General features: G+C 47.5%; 1 protein-coding gene across 5 annotated transcripts in view; it reads left to right on the top strand.

Moving 5' to 3' along the window:
- The window catches only part of matn4 (matrilin 4), a 71186-nt gene extending 53288 nt beyond the window's left edge, over nt 1-17898 (top strand). For all 5 annotated transcript variants that reach the window (XM_068000236.1, XM_068000232.1, XM_068000233.1 and 2 more), the window contains 3 exons: nt 38-190; nt 1991-2093; nt 8741-17898. In XM_068000236.1, coding sequence (XP_067856337.1) covers nt 38-190; nt 1991-2093; nt 8741-8798 — 314 coding nt within the window. In that variant the 3' untranslated portion in view covers nt 8799-17898. The remainder of the gene's footprint in view (nt 1-37; nt 191-1990; nt 2094-8740) is intronic.
- The last annotated feature ends 5618 nt before the right edge of the window (nt 17899-23516 follow it).

Consider the following 23516-nt stretch of genomic DNA (forward strand, 5'->3'; position numbering starts at 1 on the left):
TATGTGACCCCATTCCCACTTGCTGCCCATGGTGCAGGTATCACCATGTATGCTGTCGGTGTGGGTAAGGCCGTCGAGGACGAACTCCGAGAAATTGCCTCAGAGCCAGTGGATCAACACTTCTTCTACGCATCAGACTTCACCGCCTTTGATCAAATTGCTGAAAATCTGAAAGTCAACATCTGCGAGGGTAAGTACTGGTGGGATGGGTTTGATTCAGTAACTGGGCTCAAAACGACTGAAGCTTTCGATCTTTGTGATATGAAGCTGGAGCGACCCCCGCCCAGTAGGTAATGGAAATTAGTGGATAATTCAGGGTCCTTTCAACGGGCGTTTTCAATGAGCTTCATGAACTGCTCTTTCATTTTAAACTGAATTTTTTTTTTTAATTGTGGCAGCTCAGAGCCACAACGAACCTTTGTCTACAGACTGAACCCTTTTAATGGGGAAATTTCAGTTGCAGGACGCTTTTAGACTGGGAGAATTATGATCCGAAACACCTATTACAGAGAGGCTCTTAATATCAGGACCCCTTTTACGGAGGGGCCCTTGATATCAGGACCCCTTTTACGGAGGGACCCTTGATATCAGGACCCCTTTTACGAAGGGACCCTTGATATCAGGACCCCTTTTACGGAGGGACCCTTGATATCAGGACCCCTTTTACAGAGGGACCCTTGATATCAGGACCCCTTTTACGAAGGGACCCTTGATATCAGGACCCCTTTTACGGAGGGACCCTTGATATCAGGACCCCTTTTACGGAGGGACCCTTGATATCAGGACCCCTTTTACGGGGGGACCCTTGATATCAGGACCCCTTTTACGGAGGGACCCTTGATATCAGGACCCCTTTTACGGAGGGACCCTTGATATCAGGACCCCTTTTACGGAGGGACCCTTGATATCAGGACCCCTTTTACGGAGGGACCCTTGATATCAGGACCCCTTTTACGGAGGGACCCTTGATATCAGGACCCCTTTTACGGAGGGACCCTTGATATCAGGACCCCTTTTACGGAGGGACCCTTGATATCAGGACCCCTTTCACAGGGAGAATCCTACTGTGATCTCCTGGATTGCTTTTGATTGCATGAGTGACTTGAGAGTAATTTTACCCATTTTTCCTCCTTATTAGTCCTGTTTTTTTTTTCTGTTTTCTGCCTCACCCAGGGGATGACATGGCTATTGGGGGAGGGGGGAAGTGTCTAGTCCTGATGCTCCAGGCATCATCATGTGGGGCAGGTTCGATGGACCAGCTGCCCTTTTCCTGCCTGTCATTTTTGTATGTATCAGGACTCCTGTTCAAGGTTAAAATGTTAGGGGAAAAGAAACTTGAACCTCCTTTTGTGTTTTTTTTAATTTTTGTTAATTACTGAACCTTAATTAAATGTTAAATGGACTGTCACAAGACAATCAGTCCTCTGCTCCCCCTCTCTCTCCTTCCCTGTCTTTCTCTTTTTTTTCCCCCTTTTTTCTTTCTCTTCTCCTCCCCTTTCTCTCTCTCTCTCTCTCTGAGCATAGGAACAACGGCCGGGGATTTCCTTCCAGTTGGTTCTGCTCCTGCGCCGTAACTTCGCCGGAAATACAACTCTATTTACACGCATAAACAGGGTTTACGTTACGTTACACTACGTGCCGGAACGGGAGCAGCTCTGAGGAAATTCTCGGCCAGCGAGTTCAGTTGAATAAGGGGGAAGGATTAGATCATAGAATGATGCAGCACAGAAGGAGGCCATTCGGCCCATCGTGCCTGTGCCAGCTCCTTGAAAGAGCTATCCAATTAGTCCCACTCCTGCTGCTCTTTCCCCATAGCCCTGCAAATTTTTCCTTTTGAAGTATATATATCCAAGCTCGGCTCAGCTCTTAGCCTTGTCTGACTTTATCATCCCCAGGCTCATGCCCCAAACTGATGAAGTTTAACAATTCAATCTAAATTAAAGGCAAAACAGATTGAAGACTTGTGCTTTGTTCACTCATTCTTTTTCAGAGGAAGCCACTGGGCAGGCGACTATTAAAGATCCATGTGCGTGTGAAACCCTTGTAGCATTCCAACAGGACACACTGTCGATGTTAGAAGGATTATCTCAGAAACATATCCTTTTACCCATGGAGTGAACACAGAGGGTGTTGTGTGATTCCTGCTATTGCAGTCATGTATGGGATAGCATCTGGGACAAACAAGTGAAGTACAGAAAAGCAGTAAGGTTAAGATATGGGATATTTAGTTGAGATACCGATTACTCGCACTCACTTGGAATTTGTGCTATTTTGTGTTTTACTGTCTCGGGGCCTCAATTATTCACAATATTTATTAACGACTTAGATGAAGGCATAGAAAGTCTCATATCTAAGTTTGCCGATGACACAAAGATTGGTGGCATTGTAAGCAGTGTAGATGAAAAAATAAAATTACAAAGTGATATTGATAGATTAGGTGAATGGGCAAAACTGTGGCAAATGGAATTCAATGTAGACAAATGTGAAGTCATCCACTTTGGATCAAAAAAGGATAGAACAGGATACTTTCTAAATGGTAAAAAGTTAAAAACAGTGGATGTCCAAAGGGACTTAGGGGTTCAGATACAGAGATCATTGAAGTGTCATGAACAGGTGCAGAAAATAATCAAGAAGGCTAATGGAATGTTGGCCTTTATATCTAGAGGACTAGAGTACAAGGGGGCAGAAGTTATGCTGCAGCTATACAAAACCCTGGTTAGACCGCACCTGGAGTACTGTGAGCAGTTCTGGGCACCGCACCTTCGGAAGGACATATTGGCCTTGGAGGGAGTGCAGCATAGGTTTACTAGAATGATACCCGGATTTCAAGGGTTAAGTTACGAGGCGAGATTACACAAATTGGGGTTGTATTCTCTGGAGTTTCGAAGGTTAAGGGATGATCTGATCGAAATTTATAAGATATTAAGGGGAACGGATAGGGTGGATAGAGAGAAACTATTTCCACTGGTTGGGGATTTTAGGAGTAGGGGACACAGTCTAAAAATTAGAGCCAGACCTTTCAGGAGCGAGATTAGAAAACATTTCTACACACAAAGGGTTGTAGAAGTTTGGAACTCTCTTCCGCAAACGGCAATTGATACTAGCTCAATTGCTAAATTTAAATCTGAGATAGATATCTTTTTGGCAACCAAAGGTATTAAGGGATATGGGCCAAAGGCAGGTATTTGGAGTTAGATCACAGATCAGCCATGATCTTATCAAATGGCGGAGCAGGCACGAGGGGCTGAATGGCCTACTCCTGTTCCTATGTTCCTATTATTGCAATACCTTGGGGCAAGATCCCATGGTACAGAACACAACCAAGTTTGAAAGTGTAGGCGAGGAGCTGAGCTAATTCAAGACAGGTCGATTAGATGATGGCACGTTTGGGTTTAAAATGCCTGTAGACCGAAAGAAAGACTGAGCAAGGTGATGAATTCCATGGTTTTGAGGTCCCAGACCTGAAGGGAATAGAGTATGAGATGGCGCAATGAGTCTTCATTTCAACACAGTGAAGATGCAGAATGGAAGATGACCATGCAGGATGATTAACCAGAAATAAAAGCTCAGAGGAACAATGACCGTGGCAATATCCACAAAATGGGCAGCCAAGAAAGGTTACAATGCAGAGAGATCGGTTGGAAGTTAGAGATGGTAGAAGGATTATAACCTATTAGAGAACAATAACCAAAAGCTGGGATTGGAGGCTGCCTGGTAATAATTTTGTATCCAGGTGTAGTTTTAATTGAGATTTTAAAAAAAAAAGCAGGAAATGTTCAATATCATTCAATTAAAAGAGAAATACGTAGCAAGTCGGTCAGCATCTGGGAAAGAAGAGATGGAGGGTCAATGTTTCAGGTACAGATCTCTTGTCAGACATAAGGGGCCCGATTTTAGCACCCGCTATCGGGTGCGTTCTCGGCGGGGGGGCCCCGAAAATCCCGAAATCCAGGTGCGGGACCAGATTGCGCCTCGATCCCGCCCACTTCCGGGTTCCGCGCCGGCGTGCGCGCGCAGACCCCGCAGGTGGGAATCCCGCAGGCAATTAAAGCCAGCGGGGTTCCACTTGAGAGTATTTATGTAGCTATTTCAGGTCATTAAATGACCTGATTGAGCTGTTTGTTTAACAAGTGTGGGATTTTACGGTGAAATGAGACTGTTTCCCATACTGGGGGAAACACTCTCACTCCTAACGTGTTGCAGCCAGCAGCCCGTGGCAGCTGCCAAGGTGCATTCCACAGGTGGGGGGGGGAGAGCCTTCACCAACGCAGGAGGACACTCCGTAACATTGGGCAACGCCAGCCCTCCACCACCCTCCTCCATGCAAGAAGATTCACCGGCGTGGAAGTGCAACCCATGTGCGAGGACACACTTTTCTACCGTGCACAACCCCGCAGACCTACACCTGTCAGATGGGTGCTGCGTTGACATCCTCAGAGGACGAACAGCATGACCAGCCTCAGCAGCCTCGCAGTCCACGCCGTCTGCCTCAGAGACGTGCATCCCCACAACACGGTGCTGTGGCACATCCACCTGCACAGCAGGATGGAGGGCATCCGCAGAAAGAGATGCGTCGCAGGAGGCACTACCCTCCGCACAGGGTCTACAGACCGAGGCTCAGCTTCATGGACCTCTCTGAGCAGCAGTGCGTACGTAGGCTCAGAGTCACTCGCCAGGTAGTCGCCGACATCTGCAGCCTCCTTAATGACGAGCTGCTCCCGGATGGACCAAGCAGCATCTTCTTACCCGTCGCCGTCAAAGTCACCACTGCCCTCAACTTCTTCGCCTCCGGATCCTTCCAGGGTGCTACGGGGGACATCACCGGGGTCTCTCAGTCGTCTGCACACAAGTGCATAAGGCAGGTCACCGATGGGTTGTTCCGCAGGGCCTCGACCTACATCAACTTCGCCATGGATGAGCGCAGCCAGACGGAGAGGGCGGTTGGATTCCATGATGTGGCTGGCTTCCCACGGGTGCAGGGTGTAATCGATTGCACCCACATAGCAATACGGGCACCTCCACATGAGCCAGGGCTGTTCATCAACAGGAAAGGGTATCACTCCATGAACGCCCAGCTCATTTGTGACCACCGCCAGCGATTCCTACATGTGTGCGCCAGATACCCTGGCAGCTGCCACGATGCCTTCGTCCTCGGGGAGTCCACCGTCCCGCCCCTCTTCCACCGGCAACGGCTGGCTCCTCGGCGACCAGGGATATCCCCTACACACGTGACTTATGACACCTCTGAGGAACCCCATTACCGAGCCGCAGCGTCGATATAATGACAGCCACATTGCTACCAGGTCTACAATTGAGCAGGCCATAGGGCTGCTCAAGATGCGCTTCAGGTGCCTTGATCGTTCCGGGGGAGCGCTCCAATACACGCCACTCCGAGTGGGACGAATTATAGTTGTCTGCTGTGCCCTGCATAACATGGCTCTTCAGAGAGGGGTGCCGCTGGAGGAGGCCCCATGCACACCCGCCACCCACATTGAGGACGACAATGAGGAGGAGGAGGAGGAGGAGGAGGAGGAGGAGGAGGAGGAGGAGGAGGAGTACGAGCGAGAGGAGGAGGAACGACCCATGGCCCGAACACCGGCTCACCTGCGTGCTCGTCAGGCCAGGGAGGCACTCATATGCCAACGGTTCTCCTAACATCACTCTGTGTGAGGCGTTCACATGTCATAACGTGCACAGACGAGAGGTCCATACAGGCTCCCTCCACAGAAGAGTGGTGCCTGTACACCTGCACCCACTGTATTTTGCCCAATGGGTGGGACGGGGTGGTCGTCGTCATGATGAGGCGCACGGAAGGGACATATTGCACAAGCCGCAGAATTATGGACAAGAGGTGGCAGCATTGGTGAGAAAAAGTGAGTTTATTTTGTGTTGCCATTCAAAGACTGGAAATAAAAAGATAACAAATAGACAAACACCCTGGTGCAATCCCTGTGTGCTCACGGAACTTTGGGTTTTCGTTTCCTGGTACCCCTACGTGGTGTTACCCCTGTGGCTCCAGCAGAGGTGGTGGCAGGTTGCTCCTGTTCGTGCCCTGACCTGGTAGATGCTTTGGGCCGACGCCCCCTGGGTTTCGGTGCCCGTGAGGGCACCTCCACAGACTGCTCCTCCTGCACCTGTGCAGGGGCAGACTCGGCCACCTGGAGAGGATGGACTATTGCGGGCACTGGTTGAGAGGGGGGCAACGGGTGAGACGTGGGGGCGCCTTGAGTAGCGTCCACACTTCCATTTACCCGTTCACCATCTTCCCTCTCATGGCCAAGGCCCACATCACCCCTTCCACCCTGCTGGACGGCAGTTTGGATGACGTGGGTTAGACCTTGCAAGGCCACCTCCAATGTATCTGTCAACCTGTTGATGGCGGCATAATGTTGCTCACCCTGAATCCGAACAGCCGTTGTGAGGGCCTGGATGGACTCATTGGTGAGCTGTGCGTGACGCTCGAGGGAGGCTAGCCTGTCCTCCACCGCAGACGTTCCCACACCTACCCGCGACACTATCTCAGAGATGCCTTCACGTCCCTGCGATACTATCTCGGCGATACCCTCCTGCACCTGTGCCACCATTCCCCTCATGCAGGAGTTGGACTCCTCCATCCTCTGTGCGATTGTGGAGAGTGCGCGTGGCACCTCTCCCCGTACCTCGGCAATGTGCTGGTGCCCCTCGACGACTCTCCTTTTGACTGGTGGCCCCCTGGGTTCAGCATCTGGGTCCGGCTGAGCAGAGCCTGGAGAAGAGTGCTCCCACCGACGCGGGCCCTCCGCGGCTGACCCTGCCACCAGGGTCTGCTCATGCTCACGTGTGCGCGGTGACTCACCATGTGCAATCCCAACTAACTGAGGGGGGGGACCCACCGAGGTGTGTGTATCTGCGCTGGTGGATGCAAGGCTCATGTGTGACGATGCACCCTCAGAGACGGGCATGTCCTCTGAGGAATCGCCCTCAACCGAAACGTCGATCGCAGACGGCCCTGCAAGACAACAGAGGGCAATATCAGGCATGTGACCAAATGTGGCGGTGCGGCATATGCCATGTGATGCTAAGATCATTCGCGCTCATGACTGCTGAGTGCCAGCTTTCCCTTACCGGCCGTTTCGCCAGAACCAGCCTCGCCATCCGCCATGGACAAGCAATGTAGCATGTGGCTGATCTGCAACACCTCGACCTCGGCGTCTGTCAGAGCCACCTCGTGTGGCGGGCCCCCTCCGGTGCGTGCCCTTTCGCGTGCGTTCTTGCACCTCTTCTCCTGTGAGGGCAGAACAAAAAAACGTTATTGAGTGATGATTGCAATGTGAGACGCTTCAAGCATTGGTGTGAGTGGGTTGAGCGTGTGGCAGATGGATGGGAGGATGCGTGTGCCACATGGCCATCCCATTGTATGGGCATTGGGGTGTGTGGTAGTGGTCGAGTGGGGACAGGGACGGTGGGTACGTGCAGGCACTGTGAGGATGATAGTTGGGTGGCTGTGAGGATTGGTGCGGGAGCGCAGTGCTGTCAGTGGAGATGGGGTTGTGAGGTGTTTGAGGTGATGTGGAAGACGGAGTGACGCAGAGTGCGTTAGTGTACTCACTTTCCCGGACCTGGTGAGGTCATTGAATCTCTTCCCGCACTGAATCCAAGTCCGGGTGGTGTTGCCCCTGCTTGTGACCTCCGACGCCACCTCCTCCCATGCCCTCTTGGTGGCGCTGCCAGGGCACCTCCTTCCATCGGTGGGGAACAGCGTCTCCCTCCTCATACGGACCCCGTCCAGCAGCACCTGGAGGGCGTGGTCCGTGAATCGGGGAGCAGCCTTACCCCTGCGCTCCTCCATCCTGCATGGACTCTAGGTTGTGGCTGGAGGGGCTTTGGTGGACTGCCCCTTTAAATAGAGCACCACCATCGCTCAGGCGTCAATGCGCATGCGCAGGCCGCCGGCACGCAGCTGAGAAGCGGGGAACCCGTACCTGCCGGCTAATTGCCTCAATTATGCCGCGATCGCGCGCGCAACGCACTCAATTCGGACGGCGCGTTTTTCACGAGCCCGACTGACCACCCGCTGAGAACCCGCACCCCTGGTAAAATCGGGCCCAAGGTCCCCTCCTGAAATGTTATCCTACCACAATGTCGACAGCCATACTACCTAATTTTATATCCAAACAGGATATAGAGGCACTGGAGAAGGTGCAAAAAAGATTTACAAGAATGACACCAGAACTGAGAGGTTACACCTATCAGGAAAGGCTGAACAGGCTGGGGCTCTTTTCTCCAGAAAAAAGGCTGAGGGGTGATCTTTAAGGGGTGTTCTTTAAGATTATGAAAGGCTTTGATAGGGTAGATGTAGAGAAGATGTTTCCACTTGAGGGGGAGACCAAAACTAGGGGTCATAAATATAAGATAGTCACTAATAAATCCAATAGGGAATTCAGGAGAAACTCCTTTACCCAAAGAGTGGTTAGAATGTGGAACTTGCTACCACAAGGAGTGGGTGGGACAAATAGCATAGATGCATTTAAGGGGAATGCATTTAAGATAAAATGAGGGAGCAAGGAATAGAAGGATATGTTGATAGGGTGAGCTGAAGAAGAGAGGGAGGAGGCTCATGTGGAGCATAAACACTGGCATAGACCAGTTGGGCCGAATGGCCTGTTTCTGTGCTATAAATTCTCTGTCATTCCAGCAACGTCTGGGGTTATAATTAAATCTTCCTCCTGAGCACAACTCTGAATCTTCCTTGACCCGAAACACTGGCCCAGATGACAGTGAAGCTGGAAGATTTGGAAAACAGGCTGCCAAATCAGTGAAGTAAAATATAAAAAATAATCACCACCGTTATCACCATCAGAGGTGTTCCCACGTCACTAAAGTCGATTTAGCTTTTTTGTGTTATTGTCTCATTTTCTGGGTGTTTTTAAGAAAATATTCATTTAGGATGCATTTTTCCACTGCTTTGAAATATTTAACAGTAAAGGACCATTTTTACAAGATAATTTTACAAGATGTATATCTTTCCTCTTTTTATATTACACTCGCGCATGCAGTAAGAATTGTCAATATTTCGTTCAAAACATAGACGTGTGAAACTGCACGTAATTCGAAGAAAAAGAAATGATTAAAATGTGTTAGGTCTGTATGAACACCAGAGAACCATTGAGAAGGGTTAGAAAGAAAGTTCAGTGGTGTGTTGGCCTCTTTTTTTAATAGGAGATAAAGAGGGGAAAAAAACACTGGGAAACTGAAATTAAAACTGGAAATGCACAGCAGGTCCATCAGCTTCTAAAAAGGAACTGATCGGTTACGAACGTATGAAATCAACGGGCAGGAAAAGACCAGTTGGTCCATCAAGCCTGCCCCACACACCATGGTGGCCAGAACATCCTGACGAGACACTTCCTCCCTCTCCCTCTCCCTCCCACCCCACCGTAATCTCCAGGGAGAGGCAAAAAAAAAAAAGAGAAAAAAACCCAGGGACGATAAGGGAGAGAATACTCTGGAAAATTCCTCTAGGACCCTCCTCAAGTGATTGAAACCAGTCCAGGAGATCGCACGGATCAAGTGTTATCTATAAAGACACTTACCTTCTATATGATGCGATCTCTGCCCCAGTCGGGAACCGGCCCAGCTCACTCTTGAAGATTGATTCAACAACAACAACTACCTGCATTTATATATCGCCTTTAATGTAGTAAAAACTCAATGTGATGAAGGGTCTAGGTCTCCTTCCTATAGCTGACAGGCCTACTGTGCATTTTGGGGCAATTTTCTGCATTTACCGTTGTTTTCAGGCATTATTTTACTATGTGTGTGAGCGGTTGATATGTTGGTGGTGGGGAGGGAGCCATTTTAATGTTGGGCGATGGGGTAAAATGGCCAATATCCAATCAGCCGTCCATTATGCACCACGGCCATTGACGTCAGCGGAAGGGAAAACCGGACGAGCCGTATAACAGGCGGCCAATTGGATAGCGTCCATTTCACACCATTGGCCAACGTTAAAATTACCCCCCTTGCAGTGCAATACAAGATGGACTACAAGATCCTGTGACAGAAATTTAAAGAAACACACATATCTATGATGGGGCTTACTATAACTTTCTTTACTAACTAATAAAGACAATCTATTTCATTAAATAAAAAGATGGGCAATAAACAAAACAAGCAAGAACAAAAAGAATTCCCAATGATGTTTTATCCCATTGACCATCTCATTGGTTGTCTGTTCGGGTTTACACAGTGAGTCATTTCTCATTGACCCATTTGCAGGCGTTGGTGTTTATTTTTGCCGCGTGGGGCATCGTTTTCGAATAGGTCCCCAGTGGCTCCGTGGGTGAATAGCACTGAGCCAGTCAGATCTGGAAGGTCCCAGGTGTGAACCCCAGTCTGTGCTGAGTTATCTGACCTCAAATCTCAACCAGGGGAAGGAAGCAGCTGGGGATTTACAATTGACTTCATTGTCTACAGTCAAGGATGGAGTAAAAGTCAGCCAGAGTTGTGTGTGTGTGTGTGTGTGTGTGTGTGTACATGCTTGAGTGTATCTGTGTGCGCTGGTACGAGTGTAACTGTGTGTATGTGAGTGCATCATTGTGTGCGCTTGTACGTGAGTGTATGTGTGTGTGCTTGTATGTGAGTGTATGTCTTTGCATGTGTGTGCTTGCATGTTAGTGTGTGCATGTGTGTGTGCGCGTGCTTGCGTGTGTGTGTGTCCTACATGTGTGGACCTTGGGCGATGACAGAATTGAGCTCAACTGTGATGCCCCCCCCATGGTTTATAGACTCGCTGGCCAGGCTCTAATATGAGCAACATCCACTCAGATGAGGTATTGCAAGCAGCCAGCAGTTATAGAACTCAACCCCAGTCTGTCAGCATCTCTGGGAAACGAGGGGAGAAAGATTGAGAACAAAATACCAAAAAAAAAATAACATCCTTTAGAATTGGGCAATTCTGTTTTTAAAACAGACCATGCTTTTATATTTTAGCAGAAATTTTATACATAAAAGTAACATTATTAATTATCATTGAATGTGTAAGTATACATACACATAATATATATTATAGATATACATCATTTATACATATATATATATATATATTTCATTTTTTGGTTACAGATAATTCCAAGTCATTTTTTGCAAAAGCAAATTTGAATTATCAGTAATTTGAATGAACTGACTTCAAATCAAGGAGGACATTTCATATAATCAAGACTAGATGGTGATTCAGATAACAAGCCCAAGTAACAGGGAGCTACATCCTCTCCATTGTAAAGCAGGCCAAGCCTTAAATATACATAAAGGCAAGAGGGGAAATTGAAACCTCTTTCAAAGGAAACGTGCTTCGTAGATGAACAAAAGTGAAATGTGTGAGGGGTGGTTGAAGTTGTTTTTACAAACATCAGTATTCCCTGTTACGTTTCAATGGCAGTTTCTTTCCTTGGTGAGTGTTCATACTCATCGAGCCAAGGGATGTTAGTGCTGGAGAATGGAGCACGTCCTCATTTTGTGACACCCAGTCTCAGGATCAAGCATCCCCAGGTCAATTTTAGTACAGTTAGTAAAACTCTCTCTACTGCGTCCCAGCAACTGCAACCTCAGTAAGGTGCCAGTATGACTTTTCAATTTCCTACCCCAGCTATTCCTGTGGCCTCTGAACGAGAGTGCCAATTTAACAGTAGGTTTTGCGCTATGGGCCCATGCCCACTAGGGACATTTTTCAAAAATTCATTCTCGGGATGTGAGCTTCACTGGCGAGGCCGGCATTTATTGCCCATCCCTAATTGCCCTTGAGAAGGTGATGGTGAGCCGCCTTCTTGAACCGCTGCAGTCCGCGTGGTGAAGGTTCTCCCACAGTGCTGTTAGGAAGGGAGTTCCAGGATTTTGTCCCAGTGACGATGAAGGAACGGCGATATATTTCCAAGTCAGGATGGTGTGTGACTTGGAGGGGAACGTGCAGGTGGTGTTGTTCCCATGTGCCTGCTGCCCTTGTCCATCTAGGTGGTGGAGGTCACGGGTTTGGGAGGTGCTGTTGAAGAAGCCTTGACGAGTTGCTACAGTGCATCCTGTGGATGGTACACACTGCAGCCACTGTGCGTCGGTGGTGGAGGGAGTGGGCTGTTTAAGGTGGTGGATGTTTAAGCCAATGGATGGGATGCTAACCTGGTTAAGATTAGTGAATTTCATTTCATGTTTGGCCAATAGATTACAAAGACCTTAATCCCATTAGTTTGGCTTGGCTCTGAATCCAGGTCCCAACAATTAAAGGGCAGTGATTAATAACCTGCTGCAAAAGCCAGTCTCTCAAATAGTACCTTCATGTCTCTCTTTTTTTGACTGTATTGTATTTGAATGATTATATTGTTGATGTTCTGCAGGAATTTTTTGTTGATATTTATACTGTATATCTAACAATAATGTAACCATTCCCCTCGCTCCTCCTATATATATATATATATATATAATCAGAAAGGGTTTTATCTTAATGTAACTATGTCAGAACCTGAATGGGGCTCTAACTCATACTGTGGGTTCCAATTCTGATTGGAGATTTCAAATATAAACTGGGTAAGTAGAGTTTCATCCCATTTTCAGGTTACTCTGTTACAGAATACAGTAAACACATCTTGTTAATGATATGCTTCAAAAAATATTCATAACTTATTAAAGAAGAAATTTAGGGGGAAAAAAACTTTACCTTGTCTTTCTTCCCTGCTCCACCCTTATCTTGAAAGAAGAAAGGAAAGAACTTGCATTTATATAGCACCTTTCACGACCTCAGGAGGCCCCAAAACGCTTTACAGCCAGTGAAGCACTTTTGAAATGTAGGCTGTATTAAACCCTGCAGTTTGCAAACGTATAGGGTTCTGAAAGCCTGTGTGTTAAACAACCAACGTCACCAGGAACTCAAGGCTCGCGAGAAAGAAATTTCTTGCGTAAACAGAACAGAAAGCCACAAGTCTGCAGTGATACTGATTTTGGGAAAGTTTTGATTGAACCCTCACTCAGGTCCATCTGCGTGATGAGCATTGACTTGAACTTTGTCAAAAAAAGCATCTCTGAGAAGGTCATTGCTGATCTACAGTCCACTTTAGGTCCACTTTAGGTCCACTTTCCTACATTGCAACAGTGACTACACTTCAAAAGTACTTCATTGGTTGTAAAGTGCTTTAGGGCGTCCTTAGGTCGGGAAAGACGCTATATAAATGCAAGTTCTTTTTTCGCTGCCATCTTATATTTGGTACTGCCTTCAGCTGACCCGACTAACTACTTACCACACTTTGGTGGGATTTTTAAATTTGTTCTCAGGATGTAACGTTGGCAATCCTGCATTTATTGGAACTATTTGGAGGGTAAACGCCAACGCAGACTGGTTAGGCCCACAGGCCTGTTTCCGTGTTGTAAACTCTATGCATTGCCCATCGCTAGTTGCCCTGAGAAGGTGGCGGTGGGCCTTCTCCTTGAACTGCTGCAGCCCTTGTGGTGATGGTGTTCAGTAGGGAAGTCCAGGATTTTCACCCAGCGACGATGAAGGAATGGCAATTATATTATATGTCCAAGTCAGGGCCGCCTGGAGGTGCCGTCATTCCAATGACATTGCTGCTCTTGTCCTCCTCGGTGGTAGAGGTCACAGGGGAGTAACATTGATGAGTTGCTGCAGTGCATCTTGTCGATTATACATACTCCTTTCACAGATGGTAGAGGGGATGGATATTGAGTCTAGTGGTAGGGGAACCAAACAAGTGGGCTGCTCAATCTTGGATGGTGTCAAGCTTCACGAGTCTTGGTGCAGCTGCACTCGTGCAGGTGAGTGGGGAGTATTCCATTACGCTCCTAACTTGACCCTTGCAGATGGTGGAGAGGCTTCGAGGGGTCAGGAAGAGAGCCACCTGCCACAATGCACAATACATTCCAGTGCCATTTATGACCCTCATCTATACCCACAGCCCTAGGTAGACCTGCTGCTGCGTGTGTCTCTGGGCCTGCTTATCCGTTCACCCTTCACCCCTCACCGTGCTCGCTGACCTACATTGGCTTCCGGCCTGGCAACGCCTCGATTTTAAAATTCTCACCCTCGTTTTCAAATCCCCCCCCGTGGCCTCGCCCCTCCCTATCTCTGTAACCTCCTCCAGCCCTACAACCCTCCGAGATCTCTGCGCTCCTCCAATTCTGGCCTCCCGCACATCCCCGATTTTCATCGCTCCACCATTGGCGGCCGTGCCTTCAGCTGCCTGGGCCCTAAGCTCTGGAATTCCCTCCCTAAACCTCTCCGCCTCTCTCTACCTCTCTCTCTTCCTTTAAGACACTCCTTAAAACCTACCTCTTTGACCAAGCTTTTGGTCACCAATCCAAATATTTCCTTATGCGGCTCGGTGTCAAATTTTGTTTGATAATCGCTCCTGTGAAGCGCCTTGGGATGTTTTACTATGTTAACGGCGCTATATAAATGCAAGTTATTGTTGTTGTTATGACCTGTTGACTGAATCGGAATTCAGGGCAGTTCCCTCTCCATTTCTTGCTGTCCAGCAAACGAAGGCAGTAGAAAGAAATTACACAATTTCCACACCGACAATGCAATGGCCCTATTAAATTAGAAATACTGGATCCAAAGCTTCTTTCTCGCTCTCTCTTTGCGCCAGCAATTGTTTGACTTCAAATATTAACTGCCCAGGGTGACATAACAGATCCTGTAGGTGAAGAGTCAAATGCCATCACTCCACAGTGCAGCATGTTCCAGTGTTCCTGACCCTGGCCCTCAGCCAACAACGCTGGCCCTCTACAAAAACTTTAGTAACATTTCCACAATTGCTGGCCTCCTCTTCTGATGACACTGCCACTTTAAACTGAGTGAAAGCGGATGTGATATCACTCCTCGGCCAGTCAGTGAGTGCACTTAAGAAAAAAGGCTTGCTATTTATACAGCGTCTTTCACTCCCAGAGTGCTTTACAGCCAATTAATTACTTCTGAAGTGTAGTCACAGTTGTAATGTGGGAAATGAGGCAGCCAATTTGTGCACAGCAAGATCCCACAAACAGCAAAATGATAATGACCAGATAATCTGCTTTTTTTTTTAAGTGATGTTGGTTGAGGGATAAACATTGGCCAGGGCCTGGGGATGGGGCGGAGAGTGGGACTAGCCGGATTGCTCTTGCATAGAGCCGGCACGGACTCGATGGGCCAAATGGCCTCCTTCCGTGCTGTAGCCTTTCTATGATTCTATGACACTAGGGAGAACTCCCCTCCTCCTCTTCAAAATAGTGCCTTGGGATCTTTTATGTCCACCTGAGAGGGCAGACGGGGCCTTGGCTTAATGTCTCATCCAAAAGACGGCACTTCTGACAGTGCAGCACTCCCTCAGTACCGCACTGGGAGTGTCAGCCTAGATTTTGTGCTCAAGTCCCTGGAGTGGGTACGACCTTCTGACTCAGAGGCAAGAGTACTACCTACTGAGCCACAGCTACCAGTTGTAAGAGGTTACTTTAAGAACCTCGTAAGGTTAATGTGTGCAAACACACTCATGCAAAGCATCTGTGACTGCAGGCGGACAGTTACAGGGAAGTGTTCATCACACATACTTATCCTTTCAAGAACCAGGCCTGGTGCCATCATATCTGCTGGTCCGGGCAAGTAGTGCAATATCTCAGGAAGTCAGGACTGTTTCTACCAGCCACTGTGCCAATAGGCAAAAGTCAGTGTTGATAAAATTGATAACTAGTGTGAAGCAAATGAGCTGGACTGACTTGTCCGATTGCCTTGTACATTCGACTCAATTCAAGGTTTGGACACACTTGTACCTTTTAATTAAGAAGGTGGCAGGAATGGACATCATTGTCTTACTGTTGCCACTCATAAAGGCAGAGGGAAAAGACTGGATGAATGGTCAATACCCTTAGTACAGGGTCCATCTCCCTGGCCCCAGGACTAGATCCAGAGCAACAAAGGGCTTAGCTACAGAATGCAAGAGCATTTTTGTTTGCTAAATATATTCTTATTTAATTTTCCACCTGTGACAGGAAGACATCTCTCTATTGCCAGCAATCTAGCATTTATTAAAGTCTCTAGTTTCCCTTGGCAATCTAGTGGGGGAGGGGAAGAGAAGAATCCACGTTCCATGGTATCCTGGGTAGACTTGTACAAAGGCTTTCACGATCGAGCCTGGGCGTCAGAGTGCAAGGATACCCCACATCCCTCAACAAACCCTGAAAAGGACGTAAAGCACACACAAAAGAAGAACGTAACCATTTTTAGGACTGGTAATAGGCCATCAAGCCCAATAGACGAATCCATTTTGATCAACCCCACCTACCTGCCTGCTCATCACAATCGGTCGATCTCCCCTCTATCTGGAAAAACATCTCATTGTCACTCAAACTCCCTCCCACCATTGACATCATCATCATGTAGCATAGTGGTTATGTTACTGGACTAGTAATCTAGAAGCCTGGACTAAAATCTGGAGTTATATAGTTCAAATCCTGCCACGGGAGCTGGTGAATTTAAATTCAATTAATTAATTAAATTAAATTTTTAAAAATCTGGAATTAAAATACTAGTATCAGTAATGGTGGCCATGAAACTACCGGATTGTCGTAAAAACCCATCTGGTTCACTAATGTCCTTTAGGGAAGGAAACCTACCGTCCTTACCCAGTCTGGCCTATATGTGACTCCAGACCCACAGCAATGTGGTTGATTCTTAATCATCACCACACGGACTGCAGCGGTTCAAGAAGGCGGCTCACCACCACCTTCTCGAGGGCAATTAGGGATGGGCAATAAATGCCGGCCTCGCCAGCGACGCCCACATCCCATGAACAAATTTTAAAAATGTCCTCCCTGTAAATGATCCCAAGTTTTTATTCTGTCACAGGAAAATTCAGGAGAACATCGGAACTGTGTGTGTGTGTGTGGCTGGAGACGTAGCATTTACATTTAAGTTGTGACTCATTTCATGTATCTCGATCACGGAGTTAATTACCAGAACTGCCCGGTTACATAATGCCGACATGTGTTAGTATTCTGACTAGTGAAGTTTCGTTCAGTATTCAGTAATTCCACAAAATACTTATAAAAACAAAGCATTTTTAAAACATGATATTAACATATTTATTATATATATATTAAAATAAATGTATATGACAAATTTACTGAAAAATAACCCATATGTGATACAGATCTCACTATCTGTGTTGGCGGTAATGTATTTTCATGCCACTCAATGGATTGTTACTCAGTTGCACTCCCAGTAGGGTTGCCAACCCTCCAGGATTGTCCTGGCGTGTCCAGGAATTAAAGACTAATCTCCAGGACACTGCTACGGGAGAAAAATCATAGTGGGCATTCAAAAAATCTTTGAACACTTGTTTACTAGTTATATAAAAAAAAATCGTCTGTTTGATTGGATAATTCTTGACTGTCAATCAGGTAATGAAGAGTCTATTGGCTTTCTGATTGGCCGTAGAAAGGCGGGGCACCGTGAGGATGGACAGGTTGGGCGACCAATGAGCGGAATGTGGGGGCGGGGCGGTTGGAGGCAGGAAGTCATGTGACGAAGCCTCCAGGAATATGTCCAACCAGAGTTGGCAACCCTACCACCCAGTCATTCCCTCTTGCTCACCAGCCTGAAATGGTTCCAAGACTGCAGAACAGTGATGTCCCTGTCGTGAGTGCTCTTCAATGGACCCGGACAGTCAGATGGACCCTTCCATAGCGACGTCTGTCTCCATTTCATGCTCTGGATTGTAAAATGCTTTCTTCTCTACAATGTCAAGCTTCCAAAGTTTTACAATGTTTTTTTTTCCGTGTTGACACACAATTAAAGGAGGAAATCGTTTCTCCTGGTGTGGAGTTAAGTGAGCATATTCCTGTTTTATATATTGTAATAAAGCAAAAGTATTGCTTTCCGTACACTTACACAGGTCTCAGCCTTATTATTGTCCACAGGTATAAGTAATAATGTGGTGGTTATGGCTCTGAGATTATCAACCCAGAGATTAAGGGGGTCAAATTGCACCACGATATCCAAGGTCCAATTTAGGGGGGGGCCTACCTCCCGTGCCCAACTAGCACTGGAAATACGTCCGATGCCAAATTGGTTTAAGCGCTATTGAGGCATCCAGTCAGCCACCTAAAACAGGCATTGGGCTCCTTATTAACATATTAGCTCACCCCGTCCCCCATTTCATTGCCTGCGCACTCCCCCCAAACTCACCTTAGGTCCCCAGGCTGCGTCCCTGCCAGCCGATCTTGCTGTTCCCTCACCTGCCACCGGGGGCACGACTGGCGCCCGCCGGTTATTCGTTAACATGGCCGGCGGACCAATTTACCGCAGTCCTGCCGCCGGCCTCATCAGGCGTCTGCGCTGCAACGGGATCGCGCCCTGAATCGGGGGGGGGGGGATGAGAGGGGGCAATCCAACGTCTAGGCTTCCGAGTTCATATCCCACCATGGCAAGTTGTAAAACCCAATAATTTGTGGGCTGGCACCAGGGGAAAAAAAATTACACACAATTCACAGCACAGAAACAGGCCATTCGGCCCAACTGCTCTATGCCGGTGTTAATGCTCCACACGAGCCTCCTCCCACCCCTACTTCATCTGACCCCATCAGCATATCCTTCTATTCCTCACCTTTAACTTTAGAGGAATAAGAGGTATTGAGAAGATAGAGTGACGCAGGTTCACAGAATGAACACAGAACTCGAAGGCACAATCACGAGCAAGTTCAGAGATGAGAAGAATTATTTCTAATGGGTAAATGGATACTGGAAAAAGTGGTTAGATCTGGATCAATACCCGAGTAGGAAAAAAAAGAGATTCTGAATTACAGAGACATTAATTATTTTTGCGGGGGGACAGGGAAGGGGGGGATTAGGAATGAGAGATCTTAAGTGACGACCATGGGTGCCAGTGATTAAACCAGACTGTGGAAAGAGCGGACTTGATTAGGAGAATAGCCTTATCTTATTTCAAGCTTTTGTTCTAAACTTTACCAGGATTTTTTTTTTTTAAATACCTGGTTTCCGCTTAAAATTCAGCTGTGTGAAACATGGAGGTATTTCAGTTAAAAACGGCACAGGCTTCACTGAAGGAAATTTTCTGTCAGACGAATTGCGTAGAAACGGCCTCATCCAAAAGCCGGACTGAAATACGGCGAGGAGAAGCAGCGGACGCAACATTGGTTTCTCCGTGAACGACCACAATCTAGCTCAAAGCCATTAGCTTCGGGAAAAACCAGCAGCTCACCCTCAACCTCCCCGTCAGTTTCAAGAAATCGCTGCGTTTGCACAGCAAATACGAATTAAACTCGCCGCAGAAAGTTAGGGCTGGTTCTTAACAGCGTAAGGACCCATTTAATGATGAGATTTATCTTCCTGCAATGCCACTCAAACCTCTCCGGTTCAGAAAGGGAACAATTGAAACTCTGGAGTTTCATTCCTACAGGTCATGGGGGTTTTTTTTTAAATTAAAAATAATTCTTACTTTTCCTTTGTCTCTTTTTTCCTCCCTCTCTTTTAATCCAATATTCCTTTCTCTCTCCTTATTTCTCTTTCTGTATCTAATTTGACTCTTCTTATTTCTATTCTCCGTCGTTCCTCTGTTTCTTTCTCGACCCTTAAATCTCGTTGGTTAAGGAGACGGACTGTTGGTCCCATTGTTCACTAAGGTCTCAGACGCCCCGTTATCAGCTCGAACTTCCAGCAATTTGTGCCGCACAAAATTTTCGACCTGGGGGAGAAAAAAAAAAAATCCGTCAAACGGGGCACGTTTGTCCCACTCCAGCAAATTCTGGGCCGTTCTATCGATGGTCATTTCGTTGCCCATATCTTTGTCGTACAAACCCAGTGAAATGTCTTGCAAAATATCTCACCTTAGGAACATAGGAATTTCTAGACGAAAAAAGACCAAGGTCCATCTAGTTCACCGTCAAACCATCCCCGTAGTCGCACAATGCGACGATAATGGAGTTGTTGACTAATCATAGCAAATTAATTTCTATTAATTAGTCTACAACAGCCCCAGACATGATGCAAGGAAAACCCCCAATGGTGGAGAGCTTTGGGAACCATGGGGGTTAAATTCGATAACCCCCCGAATCCGGGTGCGGGGGTCATGGTGCGCGATTAACCCACGCCTGGTGGTTGAGATGCAGGCAACGTGTGAGATTCGTGCTTCCTGGTCATTTACCTGATATCTGAGAGCGGCCGGGCCTAGCTGCCCCGTTGAGCGGCTGCTCACCAGCAGGGGGCCCCGATAGCGCGCGAGTGGCTTGCACCTCTTAAAGGCAGCCTGCTCCTCCTCTTAAAGGCAGCCTGCTCCTCTTATTTGCAAAATATATCGGTGATCTCATCGAAACATATAAAATTCTAACAGGACTAGACAGACTGGATGCAGGGAGGATGTTCCCAATGGCTGGGGAGTCCAGAACGAGGGGTCACAGTCTCAGGATACGGGGTATTCCATTTAGAACCGAGATGAGGAGAAATTTCTTCACTCAGAGGGTGGTGAACCTGTGGAATTCTCTACCGCAGAAGGCAGTGGAGGCCAAGTCATTAGATGTATTCAAGAAGGAGATAGATATATTTCTTAATGCTAAAGGCATTAAGGGATATGGGGAAAAAGCAGGAACTGGGTACTGAGTTAGATGATCAGCCATGATCATTTTGAATGGCGCAGCAGGCCCGAAGGGCCGAATGGCCTCCTCTTGCTTCTGTTTTCTATGTTTCTATAAGATACGGGTCCACACGAAGTCTGAACGGAGATCAGACATCACACGTGTAAAACACATGCAGGTCCCTTCCCTATTTTTACAGATTGTTGAGTTATGTTAAAACATTGAATAAAGGTTGCGCACTACTAAATCCCACATCCTCCAATCTGCAGGCCAGACCTCACCAATCTGCCGATCTGAATTTGTGCCAGGCCTGCGAGAATGCGCGCACCAAGGCTCTCTGATGATGCACTAGAGGCCTTGGCGCAAGAGTTGGACAGAAGGAGGGACATGCTATATCCGCCGGGGGTGGGGGGTCGGGGGTGGGGGGGGGGTTGCAAGAGGCCCTCCAGACACATGCTGAAGAGGATGTGGGAGGCAGTAGGGGGACGCAGTCGATGCCAGGCGCATACGCCAAGAACATGGATGCAGTGCAGGAAGAAGTTCAATGATTTGACACGAGTGGTCAAGGTGAGCGAGGTCAACTGTCCAGTGGCATCTCCTACCAACTGCACCGCTAGCCGCATCCACTGCTCCACGCACTGCACCCCCATCACCCACCTACCAACCAACTCTTTCAATCAGGACTCAACTCTTCCCATCAGATGCTTCCTCTCACCCTCACACATTACCACTGTTGCAAGCTGCACACCCACAACTCACAGGTCACACACACACACTGGCAGCTATTCAACCATGACAGGCACATCACCCAAATATCCTGCAGGACACTCACCGACACACTTCCCGCTTTCTTGCAGGAGAAGGTGGCGCATAACAGGAGGCAGCAAGTGGCAGTGGCTCCATGGAACATGAACCTGCTGTCCTTTCTCAGGGTGACAGTGTTCCTGTCCCACTCCTGTCACTCCGCCAGTGTCCGTCAGCTGGCCAGCCCACTCCCTGTAGAGTATTGAAACTTTATTATAGGAACATAGGAAAATAGGAACATTTAGCTCCTGGAGCCTGTTCCACCATTCAATGAGATCATGGCTGATCTGTGACCTAAGTCCATACACCCGCCTTAACCAAAGGTATTAAGGGATATGAGGCTAAGAAAAATCTATCAATCTCAGATTTAAAATTAACAATTGAGATAGCATCAACTGCCGTTTACAGAAGAGAGTTCCAACCTTCTCCCACCCTTTGCGTGTAGAAGTGTTTCCTAACTTCACTCCTACAAGTCCTGGCTCTAATTTTTAGGCTATGTCCCCTAGTCCCAGTATTCAAGCATAGGAGACCTCCAAAAACAGGTACAAATGCATCAGCAGCCAGAAGCAATAATCCAGCAACTAACCTGTAATTCCTGCATGATCCCTTTAAATAGCACTGATGGAGGGGGGTCCTGCATGCCATTTACGACCTGGTCAGCTGTGCGAGGTTAAGACTGGAGCGTTGAGTTCCAAAATCGTATCTGTCCCTTTAAATCAGCGTTGCACACTGATCTAACGCATATTCTTCCTAGTTTACATGCTGCTGGCATTCGTTATCTGCCTGTGCGCAAACGTCTTCACCAATATGGCGTTCGGCGCACGTCATGCCTGAAGCATGCGCGCGCATTCCGGACGCCATTTTGGGTCCTTAGGAGGCCGCGTAACTCCTACAAAACGGGCGCGACACGGTCCAATTTATAGCCCCATAGGTCCAAAGTCACCTGTTCCTCCCAATCATGCTACACTCACCACATGTCATGTCTCAAATTACTCATATACTGTATCCCAAAATGTTATTTTCTGAAAGAAATCTATCTAATTTGCATTTGAATTGATACTAACTGTTTCCACCATCTCCCCAGGGAGCCTGTTCCAGAGATTGACCACTCACTCACTGAAATATTGTTTCCGCAGATTAGTTTTGAATTCACCCCCCTTCAAGCGCAGGCCGTGTCCTCTGGTTCTATTGTTCTGGACAAGGTGAAAGAGCTTGTCATGGTCTACGTTATCTAGTCCCTTTAGAATACTGAAAACAACAATCACATCACCTCTCAACCTTCTCTTTTCCAGTAAGAAGATGCACATTTTACATAATCGTTCCTCATAACCCAATCCTACCATCCCCTCAAACATTCTGGTTGCCCTCTTCTTCATCCTTTCCAATAGTTGCGATATCCCCTTTGTGCTGTGGCGACCAGAACTGTACACGGTATTCTAAGTGCGGTGGCACCAATGATTTATAAAGTGGCAGGATCACCTCAGTATTTCGGCTCAGTATTGGCCATTTAGTACGTCCCGACACCAGATGGTGACGTCTCTTCAAAAGATCCTCAAACGCAAATATTTAATTTAATATTTCTGGACTTTTCAATTGGCTTCCAAACCAAACCATTCATCGGCGTCAGAGTGTCGTTCCGGTCAGACGTCAGCTGCATTTGTCCCGGTGGGATTTTTATTTTGTTGCCATGGTCAATTTAAGCTATTAAAATACCCAGAAGAAAATGTTTTCAAATGAACCAAGTTGGGCAATATTGGGGCGGATGTTCACTCCCGGGCGGGAACGCAGTGAAACGAGCCGTATGGTCATCGGGGAGCGGCAGGAGGAAGTCTCGACCATCGTAACCTCACCTGCAGCTTCTTTTCGAAGTATTGAGACACGTAGGTGAAGATCCAAGCCTGACATTGCAGGAAACCATCGGGGTTAAAAAAATAAAAGTAGGGGAGAAGACGAGGTAAATCGAAGAAATAACACTGGTGGACATCAACGGAGGGTTTTAACCCTGGTCCGGCAATACCTCGATTTTAAAATTTTCATCCTTATTTTCGAATCTCTCCTCAGCCTCAACAACCCCCCCTCCCAACCCCCTCCCCCCATCTCTACAACCTCCTCCA

This window comes from Heptranchias perlo, chromosome 19 (genome assembly GCF_035084215.1).
Source record: "Heptranchias perlo isolate sHepPer1 chromosome 19, sHepPer1.hap1, whole genome shotgun sequence".
Lineage (NCBI taxonomy): Eukaryota > Metazoa > Chordata > Chondrichthyes > Hexanchiformes > Hexanchidae > Heptranchias > Heptranchias perlo.